Below are 20,042 nucleotides of genomic sequence, written 5' to 3'. Positions count from 1 at the left end.
TTTCTTTTTTTGGACTCCAATGTAGAACACATGAATCTGATGTAAAATTGGGAACAATGGCAACACATTGGCTTCCAGTTCTTAAGAAATGCAAGCAAAATGATGCCTGGGCAGTTGGGAGTGAAGCAATGCCATTACTTACATTGCAAGTATTTTGTAGAAAACTATGGACAAAATTCTGGCTTCATTTGAAGCTCTTGGGAAATCTGTCTTTGAAATTTACTCCCAAGTGTTACCAAATTTGGGGGGAATGGGTTTCCAGTGCAAGTAAATAAACTTTGCAGCCACCTTTGGGAGACCACATGGATGAATCTGGGGCTGTACTGAATTATATCTTTTAATGTTTATAATTACTGGGCTTTTTGGGGAGGTGGGGCATGGTATAAATTAAATCATACATTTGCTTAAGAGACAGTACATCTGATTTGGATGTAGCCACACATTACTGAAAAAGTCACCAGCATATCTAGTATTTGTTTTCTAGCATTTTGTGCTCCATGCTCGATAACCATTTTGTTTCTTTTTTGTTTGTGCAGTCATTAGACTCATTTGCCCACACTGCCATTCAATTCAGTTGGATCCCCTTGGATTGTGTTTACAAGCACTCCTGAAGTGATCACACCATTAAGGTCATCATAGCCACTACGATTAAATGGCAGCTTGTCACAAATGAGGCCGATGCCTGTGAGGACAAAACAAGAGGAGGGAAATTGCACTGAAAAAAGAAAACAGCAATGAAAAAATGTAAAATAGTTGGGTATTGAGGCACATTTTAACAGTCAAAAAGCCAACATGCAGTGAAGGTAAGTAGGCTTGACCTAGACATATCTGCAACTATCTTCCTAAGGATTAGGCTTCCCATCCAGATTTGGTTCTCAGTGAATGGCTTGTCATCAACTGGCACACCTAGTGAGTGTTTGTGGTGATGTGGAGATACGTTGGAGACTCATTTTCTTAGAAATCTGGTACACGTGTCCTGCTTAGCATCTGGATGCAATTTTAGTTACCATATAGTAAGAAGCAGCCCTTGCTGTGACTAAATGAGAATTCCAGCGTTGGTTTGGTGGCTGATCTTCATGTACAGAAGGAAAGTTGGCTGAATGGTAATGTGTGAATGTGTGGGTGTGCTCTATGTATACAGAAAGTTGCATTATTCCCTCAACGTAATAATGATTCTGTACAGTAGAAAAATCCAAGGGTTTGAAAAAGGGGGGGAAAGATCTTAATTATATCCTTTAACCATAACATGTTTCTAAGTAACTGTATATTTTCCTGAGATAAGAATTTTGTCAGTTAAACATTATTCAGAATTAAATAGCTAAGCTTTCTGTGCATATTTACATACTGCTTTCACAGCGATGTATTTGAATACAGGCCAAACCAAAAGCTGTGATAAGCAAAAGACTGCAGTTTCTGGCCTCTGTTAACAGGGATGTGCAATATTTGTAAATTTCTGTTTGAGCCATTTGTGTTTTTTTAAATAAACTTGCTTAAATTTATTATCAGCTGGTGACAATAATCAACTGGAAGTGCACCTTAAATTATTGCTTTAATATGTGCATTGCAGTGCTGACTTCTCATAAACTTAACTTCCTGGTAGCTTTCTCAACACAGCCAGCTAGAACAACTAGAAGGTTAACTCTGATCTAATGCCTTTGTGGCATTTGAGAGGGGAAAACACTTCCTCCATCTTCACACTATGGCACATATCTTCCTTGCAAACCTGTAGTGAAACTTAGGTTTTCGACCAGCCTTCACCAACTTTGTGCCCTCCAGGGATTGGGACTAAGTACTCAATTTTCTCTAACAAACAGCCATGCTGCCTGAGGATGATGAGAGTTGTAGGCCAATGGCACTTATAGGGCCACAGATTCCCATTCCTGCTGCACTTGAATATCCATATGGAAAATGCACAAACCATTTTGTGGAAAAAGACCTTCCAGCTCAAATACCTATGAACTGATACCATGATCACTGCCTGGAGCTGATGAGAGGGCTCTAGGTTGGGGAAGTGTATGTGTCAACCAGTGATTTGGTGTGCTAGCTTCCCCAAGTTTGGTAAAATAGGTTTCTAATTGCCCAGGTCAGATTATTTGGTAGATCTTCAACAGCACAACAGCATGCTTTTTTTGCCTCCTTTCCCAAATCCCCCCCCCCCCCGTTAGAGCTCTAGGATTATAAACCACAAGTATGTAGCAACACTGTAAAATTATCTGAATTCAGTACAGTGCACAATCTCTGTCTTCAGTTCTAACAGTGAAAGAAAATACTGTGTTCTCTTCCTTGTAGGAGCTTAATCACTCTACCAGTATGTGCTGTAAACCAATCCCACATTATGTGAGTAAAATCAAAGAGCTTAAATAATACTGATAACTAAAGAACTCAAGATATTACGTTGGTGCCTGATTTACTGTCAATAAAGCAAACATATTTTCAAGAAGCAACAAAACATTTCTTTGTATGTTGGAAGGCCACTAGCCTAAGGAGTAAATATATTTTTCTTATTCATATTCACTTCTCCATGCACCAGGAGAAGGGCAAGCCACATGCATTGGTAGAGCACAGGCTTCGCATGCAGGTCTAATCCCCAGCATTGCCAGGTCAGGCTGGAGAAAACTGCTGTGAAGAAACGCTGGAAAGCTTCTGACACTCCATGCTGTTCTCGGTGGGCTAATGATCTGACTTGGTGTTAGACAGCTCTCCATTTCCCCATGTTGGGCACCGTTTAACACCTATTCTCTTTGAGAATTTCTGCAATTAATTTCAGAATGAGGCATATACAGTTCCTTCCATTTTGTGTTACTTTTTTCGTCTTTGCAAGTAAACCACACCCATGAGTAATTCTGGCCAGAAAAGCAAGACCAGTTTCATAGTTACATTCAACTCTAAGTAAGGAGAATCTTCATCCAAATAGACTGACTGAAAAAAAGCTGTTTATGCAGCTTCAGTAATAGAAGACCATTCAGTATACTTTGTCTCATATATATATATATATATATATATATATATATATATATATATATATATGCAGGTTTTGGTGTCCTCGGGTGTCTTCCCGTGTAAAAGATGGGGTGTCTAGGCGACGTTTCGACGAGGTCTCACTCGTCATCTTCAGGCTGGTGCTTTCGGCTTCTTGTTCCAGTAACAAGAAGCCGAAAGCACCAGCCTGAAGATGACGAGTGAGACCTCGTCGAAACGTCGCCTAGACACCCCATCTTTTACACGGGAAGACACCCGAGGACACCAAAACCTGCATTCCTGTACCCGTGAAAATCTACGAAAGCAAATATATATATATATATATATACACACACACACACACACACACACACACACACACACACTGAAAAGAAATAGACATAGGGCATGCGGAATGGATGGTACAGTGTGTGTGTGAAAGATAACATTTCTGAGCATATTTTTTTTAACCTTTTATTTATTCCCTTTTATTTAAAGGAAAAATGTTCCCTACTTTCACCTTTCACAAATTTTTCACACATCTCTTCATCATGAAAAGGCAAAAGCCAGGTTTGTCTTTTTCTGACATGATGTTTCTAATTGATCTGTTTATCCATGTGTCCCTCAGCAGGGAATTCGCAAGGCCCATATATAAGCTCCAATTTAACTGGTGTGTTTTCCATAGAATAAAAATAAATGGTGTGTTATTGTACATAATTGTCCCCTGTGTATGGTTTACCTGCAAGGAAAAAAGATAGCACAAATGAGTAGCAGCAACAGGAAGCCATATTAAGACCATACTGAGCATGTGCAGCAGTCTTTACAAAATTCTGAAATCCAAATTGAATGAATGACAAGAAATTAACCCATTGGTGCTGCTCTTCAACCAGAACCAGGTATTCAAAAAACCCCAAAAAGTGGGGTAATATGTTTGAGAGAAGGGGACTTCAAACATTTCTTCACAACATTCTGGCCATTAGTGATAAGCAGTCTTAGTTACTTGGATGTTACCCATATTATCCTCAACTGCAAACTGATGGTACTGTAGTAGATGGGTCCTTATTGGAACCTCCTAAACTAGGTTTCTAGTGGTAATTATGATTATAATTATAATACCCCGCCCATCTGACTGGCTTGCCCCAACCACTCTGGGCAGCTTCCAACAAAACATAGTGAGACATCAAACATTAAAAGGGGCTGCCTTCAGACATCTTCTAAAAGTCAGATAATTATTTATCTCCTTGATGTCTGATGGGATAGCATTCCACAGGGCGGGTGCCACTACCGAGAAGGCCATCTGCCTGGTTCCCTGTAACCTCACTTCTTGCAATGAGGGAACTGCTAGAAGGGCCTCAGAGCTGGACCTCAGTGTCCGAGCTGAACTATGGGAGTGGAGATGCTCCTTCAGGTATATTGGGCCAAGGCCGTTTAGGCTTTAAAGGTCAGCACCAACACTTTGAATTGTGTTCACAAAAGTACTGGGAGCCAATAAAGATCCTTTAGGGCCGGTGGTAGAGAAATTTGCTGAGCTGTGTACTGAAGTGATAATTGTATTTAGAAATTGTACTCAAATATGTGCCTCTTTTCTTCTATATGAGAAGCCCACTATCCTATCTAAACTGGATAATCAAAGAAGACAGTGTACTACTGCTGGTTGCCAGGAGGGAGAGAGGGAGGACCAAAGTAGCAGGCAGCTTGGGATGGTGTGGGTACAGCAGTGGGATACAGTATCAAGTGATCTTGACACTGCGCCTGCACCGTGCCAAGCTCTCTGCTGCCTTGCTCCCCCTTCTCTCAGTAACTGGCAGCAGCAGTGCATAGCTTTGGGAAGCAAGGTCAGCAACACAGGCCTGCTCATTGCTACTGACGGAGGGCATGTTAAATGTACTTTTTATTAACACCATCTCAGTGGAAATTCAGCTTTTCATTTCTACCTGATTTATTGTGGGGCAGGGTGGTGGGTTTTGTTTTTGTCTTGTCTTACTGGCATTCCATTTGAAGTGGAAGAGGCAGCACTAGCACTTCTTCCTTGCCATCCTTTTAACAGCATGCTCACTTGGCTTTCCAGCATGCTCATTTACTCCTAAATGTAAACAGGGTATCATTTTTCACGACGCACACACATAGCACCAGAACAAACGGAAACAAAAGTTGTGGGCGTTAGTTGTTTGGAAATGTTGTTAGTTGTTTGGAAATATGAAAAGGTAAGCAGCTGTGTGCAGTGAGGTGGCCTCTGTAGTTTGGAATACTATTACTGAACGAGGCAAAGAGCCAAGTTTGCCAGCCAGGTAAAGACAAACCAGGTGTAATGGGGAGGTGTGGCTGTGTGCACAGATGTGTTTGCATGTGGATGAACAAACCTCCAGTCTTGGAGCAATTTTCCGGGAGTTCCCAACATTTCCATTTTGTAGTTTCCTCTGATGCTACGAAAATTTCCCAAGCACCTTAAGTGTGTGTATCTGTCTGTGTTGTGGTTTCCTGTGTCTTGATGAGTTATCCGGTTCTGTCTTGCAGCCCTCAGAATCCAAGTCCAACGTCACCCCTTTCACCGTCCTGGCCTATGTTCTCCGCACCATCCAGCCCTATGCCCACCTCCTCTACGTCCAGCGACTCATCCCCCATCAGGTCTGTTGCAGGTTTGAGGGTTTTGTTTTGCTCAATTAAGTTGCCACTGCTGCTATCATATTTTACGTTTACAAGCTTCTTTTTCCCTGCGTTGCTTCCTCACTGTGGCCCAGCTTGTTTTAGTTACCAGAGTGTCACAATCCCTCAGCTGCCGTCAGGCATCAGGAAAGGAAACTTTGAAACATTCCATGACCTCCAGAGGAGTGATTGGTTGAGTGATCTAAGCACTGTCTACCTTAGCTTTTTTCTTATCCCAGCTTTGGAGAATCCCCTTCAGTTGTGTTTGACTTTGTTTTATATTTGCCAAATTGCTGGACTTGCTTGATACTCACTAAAACCATCTCTGCAGTAGGTAAGCTTTCATTTCCATTCCCCAAATACGAATAATTTCTGATAAAAAAATGCATTATATCTTTTTTAAGCCTGACATTTAACGACAGTCCAGTTTTCCTTTTTTCAGATTCAGTTGTGTCAGTGAGAATAGAGGGTTTTTGAGGCAGTGAGGTTGTGACGTTTATGAGAACTGGAACATTTAATATGGGTGAATATATACTGACCATTTACAGACATTCAAAAACTGTTTGACCTCTTAAAATTCAGGCCCATTCAACCAAAGAGATGGATATAGTTGCAAAAGACCAATAGTATTACAGTCTTCATTGATTTCCAAGAGTGGTCCTATACATGTCTACTGAGTTCTGTGGGGCTTACTCCCAGGTAAGTAAGTACAGAATGGTAGCCACAAATGTTTGCCCAGCATTGGTTCCCAGGACTTGGGCTATCTTTACTTGAGATGGTGTCCTCTTCTCATTTACAAGCTAACCTTACATTTCAACAACAGTTGGGTAGCCCATGCTAGAAACATTGTTTACTAACAATTTCCGCTGGCTGTAGTTTTTCTAGCAGTTTTAATTCAGCAATAAACTCAAGGAGGATTGTTCAAGTGTACAAAATGCACAGAAAAAGTACCCCACCCCCAATTTTTAAAAATATGCTCAAAACAGTCCAGAGGAAGGGAGTCCCAAGTTGAAAATGAACTTCCTTGGGCCCTGATCCACTTTGGGGGAGAACTGCAGAAAATGCAAGAGCAGTCACAAGGACAAACTCAGCTAATGTATGGTCTCCATGATGGCCAGATGTGTACCTTGATTAAGATGCCTGTATCCGTGCCTTAGTTTACTCTGCACTGCTAGGAACATTTCCCCCTTTTTCAATTCAATACAAGCAAGCACCACTTCTGGAGCTGCCTTACTGATTCTTACATGAAAGGTGAGATGAACCAGCGAATGAACACATGTGAAAGTGACATAGAGCAGGTGTGTACAAATCCATCCAACCCTATATTGATTAGCTTCCACTCAACAAGTTGAGCCCAAAGCAGGAAGTGCTTCTTTTGATTCTTTGGGCTTGATTCTTTGGGTTTGTTTGTATATTATATTCAAAATACATTTTGTTATATAGCTTTCTTACCTTACATTGACAATAACTGGAGTTAAAACCCCTTTACTAAGTGGCACAGTGTAGGGTTCATGATCATGAAGTTACACTGGACAGAAAACAGTTTTCTTTACAAGCAACCATGGCAGGATGCTCTGTGACAGCGATGGAAATCCACATACAGTGTGTATTCACGTGTCTGCTACCTGTGTAAAAGTTGTTACAGTAGTTGCTTGTGATGCTGTAATGTGTGTCTAGGATTCATCCTGAAACCTGATTTCAGTATCTGTTCTTCTGAGAATGTGCAGGATGCAATTGACTACTAAGCAACCACAGATATCTCTTTGGATCAGGGACAGAACTTCTGGGCAGCCTTGGCGCCTGGTATTGGTCAAAGGAAATTCATTGCTGTATGTAACCTTGAAATGGCAACACCCATCCTTACTCTGGAACACAAATGATGAAGACCTCTGCATTCCTTCAGATGTTTGCTAAGCAGTGAAGTTAACATGATGTCTTAAAATTCTTCAGGGTTAACCTTGAGTAGGAGCTCTATGCAATCAGCTAATAACCTTGTTCTTTTTCCTTATCTCTCTCTCTCTCTCACTATCTATCTCTCTCACTCGCTCACTTGCTTGCTTTTTACAGGGATGCATGGTAGACATTATAGTTTATTAACAGGGCACAGAAAAGACACATGCATTCTGGCCAGGGTATGGTCATTTTAATTGGAAGCCACTCACAAGCCTTATATCTGCAAATGTAAATACCCCTACAAGGTGGCTATGTCACATTTTAGTTTTGATACAAGGCTGCATCTAGTGTAACATAATCAGAATTGCTGTCGTTATGAGTCTGGGATGTGTGCGCACACAAGGGAATCTCTCACTCTTCCCATAAACTGTACAAGGTCACATGGGCAAAACTCGACTGAGTGCTTTTCTGGCCATGTGCCATGCTCAGAGGCAGAAATTTAAAAAAAAGAAGAAGCAGCCTGATCAGAAAGATCTAGGGCTCATTAATGCCCTTGGTAATCCAGGCTGGGCTATGAAGGGCACTGCAGCACGAAAGGGAGGGCATTGCAGCACCACACACTGAGATAACAGCAAAGAAAGGAAACCAGGAAAAGAAATGGACCAGGCAGTGGCAATTTATTGCTCAAAGCTGTTCTTGTAACTTGTATTAATTACCAATTAATGCACTGTCTTCCCCTGTGGACCCCCGCCCTGCCGGCTTTGCTTCCCATCTCCCTAAACTGTGTTTAATGTCTCTGTGGAGTTCCCCTTCTCATTTGTTTTCGTTCCTGCGGGTGTTCTACAAATCCAGACAAACCGCTTGACCCAACATGTTGGTTTCATGGAGCACATAAGCCATAATTGCTCATAGTGACTTAAGTAAAATGTTGTATCCTGAACATTTTTGGGGAGGGACCCTTCATGGAAGACTCTTGAATGCAAGGTTCATATTAATTAATTTCCACACACAAACATATTGCAATGAAAATGTTTTCAGGTGTTATGTTTTCCCATTATTCGTTGAATCCATCTGAATGCAAAATACTGCTTTTGATTATCATATTCCTGTTAATGTGGTCTTCAAACAGGAATCCTAAATTGAATGTTCTGTGTAAGACTTTTGTTGTTGCCGAGGTGTGGTGGGTAAGATTCCATTAGAGAATTTGTGGGATGAGGAAAAAATTCTAAATAAGTGTGTCTTGTTCCTGGTCTCAAAGCTTTGAACAGGAAACAAGGGGGAAGCCTGCAATTGTCGCAATCTCTTTACATAACTAGATGTTTTTCTTGGAAATGTTTTTAGTAAAGTGCCTCCTTCTGAAATTGCCTCCTTGTGAATTTTATACACAGTTTTGAGGCACTGAATGATTTGGTCCTAGTCATTAAGTAGTGCTGGGTGGGTTAGTCTTCCATTCATTAGGTTTGGATTTACAGACTTTGTAACAATCACTGGACATGTTCAGTATGTAGCTTTCTGTTCCTAACATTCATTCACACTAATATATTTTTACTCTGCTGTTATGCCATGTGCTTGAGTGATTGTGTGCATTAAAACATCAGTTTTTATATCTAATCAATGGGAAACTGCAGCAGTTGAATTTAAGGCTCTTAACCATCTTGATAATGTTTACAAAGATAAAGTATCACTAATTAGTGCCAGAAAAAGACTAGGGTTTTTTCATAGTTTATTCTCAATTTAGACAAGAACCAAACAAGATGTGTTGTTAACATACACTTCTTTTTTTAAGCATCCACTAGTGGTGATAATTATTGTGATCACAGCAGGGAAAGAGGGAGAATTTAACCATATTCTCAGATGACAATCTTGCCTGAAATATATTATTTGCATTAGGAGGAGATCCCCCATTGGCCTTCCTTCTAGTTGAAACACTTGATAGATTATTAGATGGAGGTTCTGCTTAACTAGAGTTAATATGCAATAATTGTTGGCTGCTTTAACAAACTTCCGTTGTAGATTTCCTGATCTGGATTGGAATGAAACTTCTCTACCATTTTCTAACATTAATTATGCTGCTGTCCAGGTGATCTGTTTTTCCCTTTATGCATTTGTCAGCAAAGGATGTTCAAAGACTGTAAAGGCGCTCAAATTTAACAACTGTGCTTTTTGCTAATGGGGAAAAAAATGCTGTGTTAACGCATTCAGTCAGGCATATGGCTAATCTGCAAGGAGGAAAAAAATAAATATCAGAAACCAATGGAAGGAATTGTGTGTATCCAAATTCCAGAACAAAAGGTTTTTCAGTGGAAAATGGGGGGGGGGGGGAGTAAAGTATGGGACATTTCTCAACCCAAGAAAAACTAATAAAATCAATAATAATAATAATAATAATAATAATAATAATAATAATACCTCTGAGCTCTCTGGTGGATTACATTACTTGCTGTTTAGCTGTCCAGTTGTCCTTTAAAATGCAGATTAATCATACTGGTGAATGCCCTCTAAGCAAAAGGGCATTTAACGCTTTGGGTTTTAAGGTCTCTCTAAAGTGACTGAGAAAACAGGGCTTAGAAGCCTCTTCTTGAAAGGTGTCACCTTCTGCTAGCTCCCAGTTACAGTCAGGAAGCTGCCATAGCTCTACCATCCAGAGTGCCTCATCTAGGCGCCATCACTTTCACGCAAGCTTTTTTGACTGGGTGAAATCCAAGAACTGTCACAGCAGCAACAGTTAACTGCTGCCGGACCAGGAGCTTTGTTGGGGAAAATGTGTCTCATTCTCTCACTCTTCCCCTGAGGGAAAGAGATCACTCATGGGGCAGCATGTCCAGGGCTTAAACTAGCAGCTGCCACTCCAGATTGATGATGCTTTATTTCTCAAGCCTCTGTAACATGTGAGTAGGCAGGACTGTGGTTTGCGGCATGGAGGTTCCACTGCAGGTAAATCACTATAGGAAAGGCTTCCTCGGGGTTGGAAATTTGCATTGTACTGTTCAAGCAGATGGAGTCTTGGAACTGAGCTAGAGAGAAAAATTACCAACAAAACCTCAGTTCAAATGATTTACAATGCCAGGGAAAGATTGCTAGCAGAGTTTGGTTACGTCAGCCTCAACCAGGAGCCAGGCCTCTGGATTATGTTTCTTATCAGAAACTCTCTCCCTCACACACACAAAGTTTTTCCAGCTGACTCTTTAGAGTTGATTCCTTTTCTCTGCCTCTATTTTTTTTTTTTAATTGCCCATCACTCCCTGACATAGTATTGCTCATTCCATTGGGCAACCATGGGCTTCCCTTGGTCCCAAATGCAGCAGTTAATGTTGAAAATCCAAAATAACGAAATTTGGTTTTGGAGAAGAAATGTTACCCCACCCTTCTCTCTCTCTCTCTCTCTCTCTCTCTCTCTCTCTCTCTCATCCTCTAAATATGCTTGGTGTTATCTTGAATATTATTCCTTTTATCTTTCCCTTGACCTGTGTTTCGTCTTTTCCTCCACATTTTGCCATCTGGCAGTTTTGATCCACGTTTCAAGGATTTTTCAGGAGAAATGCTTTAGAAATAGTCAAGTCTGCAAACACACACGCAAAGAAAACATGTGCAAACCTTCCTGCGTGCTGATTCTTTTGTTATTATTTTTGCAGTTCTCCATTCCGCAGAGCCAGAGCACTCTATGCTTGCAAAGCAGAGCACGACTCAGAACTCTCCTTCACTGCAGGCACCATATTTGATAATGGTGAGTATCCATGTGTGGCCAGTCCTACATAATACAAAGAAGAGTGAATGGTGATTTCTCAAGAGAGAAGGCTTGTGTTTCCCATTGAGTAATCTAAAAGGGAAGGCTTGTGTTTCCCACTGAGTAATCTTAAGACTTCATCCTGTTACAAATGGTGATACAGACTACATTTTTCTGACCACTTGATGATTACTAATTGGGAACATATGGGCTAAAAACTATATGTTGCGCACCAGTTTGTGCATCTTTGGGGTTGCAAGGGTAAATACTCAATTGAACCCAAGGAGGAGAGAGAGCTGCTGGCACAGGGCAATTATGGTGGGAAAATGGGGAATGATTAGCAGGAGAAAACTTGGCTAATTTTGTGGATGTTGAAATTTGTAAAGCTCTAGTCAACCACATAAGTATTTGACTGTATTTCTAACTGCAGGCTGTCAGTTCAGTTAATATTGAAGAGATTTCAGTTGCATTGATAATAATATACCAGCGATACCAGCCCAGTTCATTCAACATGGGTAGGTTAGCAGTGTCATCTTTTTCCATACCTGCTAATGGGTCAGTTGGTCAGTATTAAAAGACTTACTGAAAATTGCCAAATGGCTGGTGGACAAACCAGGTGTAGCTGTGGGTTTGAGGACAGAGACTCTTAACAGGTTTAAGTGAGGAAGAGTGCCAAGTTTAGGAGCTGGGAGAGAAGTAGTGGCCATAATTTACCATTTTTGCAAAAACGAAAGATGCTGAAGAAGAGAATGAATTTATTTATAAGACTGCAAGCTTCAGATAGAATTCTTGGAACTCTCTGCTGATTAGTAGCCTGCTCTCCCCTGGCTCTTAGGCATACAGAAAAGCAGAACAAATAGAGAAAGGCTGTTTATATTGAACAAACAGTGGGCCACACTGAGAGACAACTTGCATAATATCCACTAGATTCAAATAAGTTGTTGTGTGCACGGAATGAGGTCCACTCAGCACAGTGGGACTCCCCCCCCCCCTTCTGCCCCCACGCCTCCTAAATATGCTGTGAAAGGTTGGGGGGAACCCAGAACAGGTTGGGGGATGAGAAGAGAAGCGAGTCTTGTGCAAATGGATCTCATTCCATGCCTAGTTACCTCACTTGGGACTATGTTGCAGTCGACCTACTGAATGTGGCAAAATGCATTTTATAATTGCTGCATTAAGAGAAAACACTTTAAAAATAGTTTTTAACAAGACAAATATCATGTCAAATGAAGCACATTTTTTTATTTGCCATACTTTTTCAACTTGGAGCTATAATCTTGCGTGAGAGTTAGCAAGTCAAACTAGCTATGTTAGTCTGCTTCTCATTAGTCAAACTGAGCGTATGTAGCAAAAGAGAGAGCCCCACCTCTTCTGCATACCCTGAACCTCTGCTATCTTTGACAAGACACAGCATAAGCTCTATGAGAATCCCGTCTCTGGCCAGGAGAAAAGCAGCCAATTTTTCACATTCAGTGGTAACAGTGGTTCATTATTTCATTCTCTTTGTTTCATTTGCTCAAATCACCATGCATAGGAGTACCTTTCCCTCCCTAGGTTCAATAATAATCATAACCATAATCATAATAATAGCTATATTGGCATGTAGAATGACAATTTGCCAACTACAGAGTTGATTAACTTAGATCTCTAATTTTTGCAAAAGTTATTAACCCTATCACACCAATGAAGTATTTGTAAACCTCCTTATGTTTTTAATGCAGTGAAAGGTGCAACAGAATTTCCTTCCATTCTTTCGGTTCAGTTTTATTTATTTATTTAAGCCTGCCATATGATCACAGCAAAGATGGGCAGACTATTCAGTGTTGCTTCCCGCATTTAAATAACTCAGTAGGGGGCTGTATACTTTATACAGTGTATCTTATTGTTGTAGTGGCGGCTTATAAATGTCAGGATTGAGGGCCTTTCCGCACTTACCATTTATAGATGATGGGTCCGTCATCACCCCCCCCCCATTTTTGGCATGCTGCCAAACAACATGGTCATTATTCAGCTAGTATTCAGCTAGTATAATGTACCAAATGTTGTTGTTGTTGTTGTTTTTTCATTTGTGTGGCATCCTCAGTTTCTGAGTAGGAGGGGTTGGAGGTAGTTTAAGAGACATCAGGGTCATGCCACATCCCTCCAATGAATGCGAACTTCCAGTTTGCTAGCTGATTTCAGGGGAAAGAAGATATGGCAGATAGAGATGAATGTACTGTCCATGGCAGCAACCATTAGCTGCAGGGGGGGGGGGGAATCATCATAATTGTAAGGTTTGCCATAGCTCAGGCAAACACGTAGTTCTTCTTCTAATCTTCTCTACTCCAACAAGAGTAGAATCCCAGAATACTGGGTATTAAATCCCCCCCCCCAAAAAAAAGCCATGAAAGGTCTGTCTCCATATGCATACTCATAACGCCAACATTTACTGACTGGAGGAACATGAGGGTAAGTAGGTGGTGTGACTACTATAGCCACAGAACTTTGGGTAGCATTATTTTGTGGAAGTTTGGCATGGAACCCACGCTACCCTAAACATCTTTTTGCAGGGGGGAGGAGTTATCTCGGGGCATGCTTCATGGTGCTTGGCTGTCCTCATGTCTATTGCCAGCTTAGAGTTTAAATCAGTAAAGGAAACGCTTTGCCAGAGTCGAGCATAGGAAATCCCATTAATGAGCAAGCCAGAAAGAGAATAAGTGCATTAATTTTCTTAAGTATTGAAGGTTATCTTTCCAGATTTTTTCTCCCCATAAAGCCCTGTTCAGTCCCAAGAGTGGCTTTTGCATTATCTGCACAGAAACAGCAATGGCCTCTTGATAATACTTCCTTCCTTCTTCCTTCCTCCTCCTGTATGACCAGGCTTATGTAACCCTGTTGTCATCACGATGGCTTTCACAAACAGGAATATAGTTTCCTAATGTCTGTTAACTACATAAACACAGAGAGCTTAAAAAAAGAAAAGGGTGGGGACAAGGAGATTGTGGGAATGAATTCTAGGCAAGATAATATGGAAGGAAATTTTAGGCTGAGGAATAGGCCACAAGGGAAGAAAGATGGAATTTGAAACCTCAGCACTACAGAAAAGGGAAATGAGCAAGGGGAACCATAAACATTTAGACTCTTCGGCAAGAGAAGGGAGAGAGATGAAGCCAGAGACTTTAACCCCTTAGTCCTTGCCTCCTACTGAAGCAAAGCGTAAATGCATATGTATGTTTAATCATATCCATTGTCACCCTCACTACTACTTTTCTTTTCCTCCTCCTGTGTAATCTGCAATCACAACAGTGATTGTAAACACTATAGAAGTCTCTCTGTTAACACAGGATGTGGCACTTCATAGTATTCTGGGAGAGAGGGAGTTTTTGGCCCGGGGTGGCTATATCCCCTTGAGGATGAAGTTGCTGGACACTAGGGGTAGAAACTGGAATGTTGTCTGACCAATAAATGTTCTGTTCTTCCTGGTAGATTCAGGGTAGTCTGGTTCATTCTTCAGTAGTGCCCTCTTCTCTCTGTTAGCTGATTTATGGATAGGGTTAGGCAGAGACATCCAGGGATGTCTCTCAACTATCTTCCTCACTCTTTCTTAACCTTTTATTATTTAGACATACAGGTAATAGGTTTGCTAAGTTGCTGTTTGGGGTTGGAAAGTACACTGCGCAGGCATGTTATGTGAACCCCCTCCTCTCAGAGGAAGACTTAATTGGAGGATAACCCTTTCTTTCTGTGGCCAGGAGGAGGATCCATCCCAGTGAGGAAACACTCCTATGGCCAGGAAGAACAGGAAATATAAAAGTTAGTCAACATTCTAGTTCTATTTTAAAGTTTCGGATTTATAGACTTAATAACCTTCAACTCTCTTCTCAGTTCATCCATCTCAAGAGCCTGGCTGGTTGGAAGGAACCTTGAACGGAAAAACAGGATTGATCCCTGAGAACTATGTGGAGTTTCTATAACTATGGACCCATTCACACACAACATTGCTGAGCTTTACATGGTATCCATGACAACTGCCGATTAGAGTATTGTAGATCATTTGCTGTTTGCCACTGTGAAGAGAAAGGTGAAGGACTCTGGTGCCTGTTCAGATGAATGTTTATGTAAATAATGTATGTTGCTCCTTATGTAATGCATTGTTTGTACAAAGACACTGCAGGAAATGGTGGATGTGAAAGGGGGAGGGGGAGGAACTTCAGCAGAAATTGTTCCGCTCTTCTACAAAAGGTGTGCACCCACTTTCTAAATTGTGTTTTGTTTTAGAGGGCACGATATTAGCAAGGTGTGTGTGTAAATGTGGCTTAAAATGATTGCTTGATACCAAGCCCTATTTAACTGGAATTACTTGCACAAAATCACAAAAAGTCATTGCGGGTGCCCTCTCGGGTAACACCCAGGGAATGCTAGATGAACAAAAATTAGACCCCCTGCACTTTCCTCTAGCTGGCCAAAATAAACCTCCGATTTGCTTGGAGGAAACCATGTCTGTTCCTTTTATCTTCAGAAGGTGAAAATAATGTTTATGTACATCAACACTAATGGCTTTCCTCTGCAGAGATTAGCCATCCTGGACAGCAATCAACACATAAATAATTCCAATAATGAGAACTGCTTCACTACATAGACCAAAAACAATACAGCAGTTGCATTACAGTAATGCTTTTAACTTTTTAATGTCCAAGCAAGACACACAACAGAATCTGAGTGTTTTTCCAGAGTGTGTGTGGCAACTGTCATCCCAAAAAATATCCATCAGCAATATGAAGAATATAATGTTTTGGACCAAAGTTCATAAAGGCTTTTTAAAACAACAACAACAACAACAACAACAATAACAACAACAACGTAACAGCTAAGACTAAAATATCTGCAATCTCTTCAAACAGGAATTTCCTTCTTGGAGGTCAAGGAGTCACTTTTGTAGAATAGCACATAGACTGACTTGCTGTCCTTCTCTTGTCACTTACTAGCACAAATTTGTAGAAACAAGCATCCAAAGCCTATTGTGCACTTGGGCCTTTCTTATTTCTTTGATGTGGGCAGCTTCTGTCATTCACAGCAATACTTTCTGTCATTATGTCCCTTGCTTGCTTTGTAGCCTGGTGTGTGTGTGTGTGTGTGTGTGTGTGTGTGTGTGTGTGTGTGTGTGATACACGGGGCGGGGAACCTTTAGCATTAAGGATGCCACTGAATTACAACTATCATCGCTGCCCATTGGCAACATCTCAAGAGCCACAGGTTCCCTTCCCCTCCTCTACACAGTCACCTTAGAATTTTGTATTTATTGTGCAGCTGAGTGAAAAATCTGGAAAACACACATATATGAAGTATTAGGGTTGATGTTTTCACCTATTCATTGATGCCTTTCAGTAATGCCTTTCTCAGTGAAATAACCTGTTTTGGGGAAGATGCACCCTGGTCCTAAATTGCTCTCAAGTTGTTTTGCATATTGTCTGCATAGCTGTAGAATTTACACTTAATGACATGATTTGAAAGCCAAACTTTTCAGATACCATGCTTCTTCTTCTTTTTTGCTTTAAAAAGAAATAGAAAGTTTTGACTGTGTTCAGATGAAATTGAAAAGTTGGCCCACTTGCAGAAGTAGAAAAACTGGCACTTCCTTGTGAATTGTGGTTCCCCTGCCCCACGCCCCAGCTGCTGTACTATCATATTTCAGTGGCCATAGACTTCTTCTGCTTTAAAATGTTTGTGTGCTTTTTTTAATTTAATCTTAAATTCTTGAGTGTTCACATTGCTGTATGTTTCACTGACTGTTTTGAATTTGAGATGTAAATATGATGATTTGAAATATTGTGAAGTAAAGTTTTTATATATTCTGATTTTTAACAGAAGTGTAATAAACTAGGTATTCACTCAGCATTTAAACATATTTAACAAGAGGTGCAGAGGCAAGCACAAATCTACACACCAACGTTAGAGAAAATGACTTTTCCTGGTCTCCTTCATTTGGGCACCTATAGCTGGCAGCAGCTTTTGCACATCTTCCATTTTTGTTAATATTTTTAGGCATCTTTGAAGGAGCGTAGTAAGTGTATTTTTCTATTGTGTTTTGTTCATTTCGAAGCTCTAGTGTTTCTTGAACAAATAATATACGTGTTGAATGCAATATTTCATCTCTGGGGTTTTCCTTAAGAGTTCGTCTGAACATTAAACTGTGGTTAATCTTAACATTATTGAAACAAGCCAGCTCCATTGCTTGACACTGGCTTATTTCTACCAAACCATAATTATGATTAATCACAGTTTGCTTGATTCGACAACATGACAAGCTGTAGTTAATCAAAAGCAGAAGAGAGAATTTTTCAACTTCTTGTTTCTGTACTGCAGGAGGAGGGGGCAGCACAAGTGTCTGAAGCCTCCATACGCCTGCTCCTCCTATCCATGGTTTATTGTGACGTCTGAGCCAGCTAACACTCTCTCTTGTGCTCTTTTAATAAGCAAGCACACAGCCATGCAATCTCTGATGCTATAACTAGTGTATTTATTTTTTTATTTTTTGAAATTCTCTACCAAGCTGCTTTTATTGCTGCTGGGAGATAAGTGCAGGTACTTGTATTCCCCGCTCCCAATACATCAGCCCACTTATTTTCAGGTGGACATAATTGAGAGACTCCCCTTACAATCCCTATGATTCTGATTCCTTTCCCCCCTCACACTTCAAACACTATGCATTGGGGGTAAAAGCAGCTTAATGGGATCAGGTACTCTCAATAGCAAAATAGCACAAGTGGGGACGATTTAAGGACTCGGGCTTCTTCAGTGCAGCCTCAGAAGCTGGTTTGTGTGTATGTTAAGTTTTTTCAAAAAAACAACAACCTTAGAACAACATATAACATACTGTTCTACCTCAGACTGCCATCCCAGAGGAGATAATTTTTTATTTTGTTTTTTACATAGAAACGTATTGGTTCCTACATTTTTTTTTAATAAGTAAGAAATTTCTTCTCTCACACAAGTTACTAGCATACCTAATGGTTTCAAGCAACGGCATTTTGAACTTTTCTTTTTAATATGTTCTTGGCGCATAGTAAAACAAGAGTCCTTGCTTGAAAGTGCAGAGAAGCTTGGCAGGTCTGATGCAGAGGGTTTTCAAAAGAGGAACTCATGTGTGGTCAGTGGTTAAAGGAAAATGAGGTAGTAGAATCCCGACATGGTAGAATGGATAGTACCGCTTTAGGCTTCCAAGGTAAACAACAACAAGTCCACTAGTAGAGAATTAGCGTAGCCAGGAGAGAGAATGTAGTCCTCCTTTTAAACCCCTGAAAGATAAGGTGGGGGTTCTGCATGCAGATGAGCATTCATAGGTGTGGCACCCTCCACCTGTAGCCTAAAGAGGTGCCATCCATTCTAACACCTCAGAACTGCAATGCCTCGTTCTTCATATGTAGAAGATGTCCAAGAAACCTACGAAATATTCCAGCTGAATTCCCTGTCAGAGATCCAGCCTGGAAACCAAAACTATGAAGCCCTTGGGGGTTGATACACAATGCACATTGAAACCAAGTGAAGAATGAAAACCCCATGGGCTCTTAAAGAAATAATAACAATGGAATGGCCTTGCAAATCATCTGTTCATCAGATCCCAGATTTCACAGTCGGGGACTTGAGGTAAATCTGGCCCTCAGATTAAATGGCACAGGACAGAGAAATATAAATAGGCTATATTAGCTAGCAAATAGGATGTATTAGCTAGCAAAAAACTCAAATGTGCCCCTTCCCCCTCAAGTCTATAGATCACAAGAGCCCTTAGGAAAATTAATTCAGAATGGCAGTGCCTTAAGCATCAATCTTATATTTGGGGAAGGTAGCTTAGGTTTTTGGCAGCCAGACATACACACACAAAAAAACTCTGGAAATTAAGCTCTGACTGCCACACTATTATGGTAGCTTTGGCATTTCTTCTCTCCCTCTCCCTCCACCCCCAGATACTGTATGTCACATGTTTACTGAAATATAACATTTGGGACAAAGCACTTTGAAAATAAAGCTGAACATAGTTAACATTCCAGTGTTTGGTTTCGACACCCAAGGCAGGCATTTTATTTGTCTAATGTGATAGAAATTGGGGGGAAATTAGTCCTGGCTGAAAGGTAGCTCCTCTTAGTGAGGTGTTATTGTGTTAAATGCTTCCCTCTCTCCCTCTGCCTCATTGTGTGCTGAGCAGCGAAAGAGCAACACATTATATTATCAGGAGTTAAATCAAGATACGGCTTTCTTATTTTCATTTCTCGTGCCTGAGGCATCTTTCTGTGCGTCCATCTACAGCTATGCCTGCCCCACTCATGGCTGCTTGGAGATCACCAAGAATTTAGAATGCCGCCTAGTGAGGAAAAAATAATGTACTGCTATTAATTGCTATTCTCTCTGAATCCCTGAGGGTTCTCCTCAGCACTGATTTTGATGCTGGGCCAACACCTCTTCAAACTTCTGCCTTGTTATGCGTGTAAAGAGGGAGGGAGGCTCAGGAGGCTCATTTTCCTTCTCTCCTGCCCTCTTCTTTTCTTTTGGCTGAGTGGCCTCTAATGATACATACACACACATGTACATACATATGTACACACAAACACACACAGAGGTAGCTGGCTGAGGGGTTTCTTCAGCTCTTTTCAGCCTGGTCTGTGCTGGTAGCAAAAATCCTTTGGAGGATGAAATGCAAAAGTTTGGCTGAAATGCAAGAGAAATGGCCTTGTCTCCTGTTCTGAGGGGACATAGTCTCCTGTAGCCACAGAGAACAGGAAATTCGTGGTAAGGAATGTACTATTTCTCCCTCAGATTTTTAAATAGTTCTGCACCTGGATCCTACTAAGGA

The 20,042-nt window shown here is 40.9% G+C and overlaps 1 protein-coding gene across 8 annotated transcripts in view; it reads left to right on the top strand.

Annotated features, from left to right (window-relative positions):
• The window catches only part of ARHGAP26 (Rho GTPase activating protein 26), a 204,690-nt gene extending 187,600 nt beyond the window's left edge, over nucleotides 1-17,090 (top strand). For 2 of the 8 annotated variants that reach the window (XM_077924488.1, XM_077924489.1), the window contains exons 21-25: nucleotides 2,290-2,337; nucleotides 3,457-3,528; nucleotides 5,473-5,583; nucleotides 11,127-11,218; nucleotides 15,083-17,090. In XM_077924488.1, the coding sequence (XP_077780614.1) occupies nucleotides 2,290-2,337; nucleotides 3,457-3,528; nucleotides 5,473-5,583; nucleotides 11,127-11,218; nucleotides 15,083-15,171 (412 nt within the window). In that variant the 3' untranslated portion in view covers nucleotides 15,172-17,090. Of the gene's footprint in view, nucleotides 1-2,289; nucleotides 2,338-3,456; nucleotides 3,529-5,472; nucleotides 5,584-11,126; nucleotides 11,219-14,949; nucleotides 15,011-15,082 lie in introns of all 8 variants that reach the window. The other 6 variants (XM_028717930.2, XM_028717931.2, XM_077924491.1 and 3 more) reach the window with 4 other exon arrangements.
• The last annotated feature ends 2,952 nt before the right edge of the window (nucleotides 17,091-20,042 follow it).

The sequence above is a fragment of the Podarcis muralis genome, chromosome 2 (assembly GCF_964188315.1).
Source record: "Podarcis muralis chromosome 2, rPodMur119.hap1.1, whole genome shotgun sequence".
Lineage (NCBI taxonomy): Eukaryota > Metazoa > Chordata > Lepidosauria > Squamata > Lacertidae > Podarcis > Podarcis muralis.
This window is presented reverse-complemented; position numbering and strand designations above follow the sequence as displayed.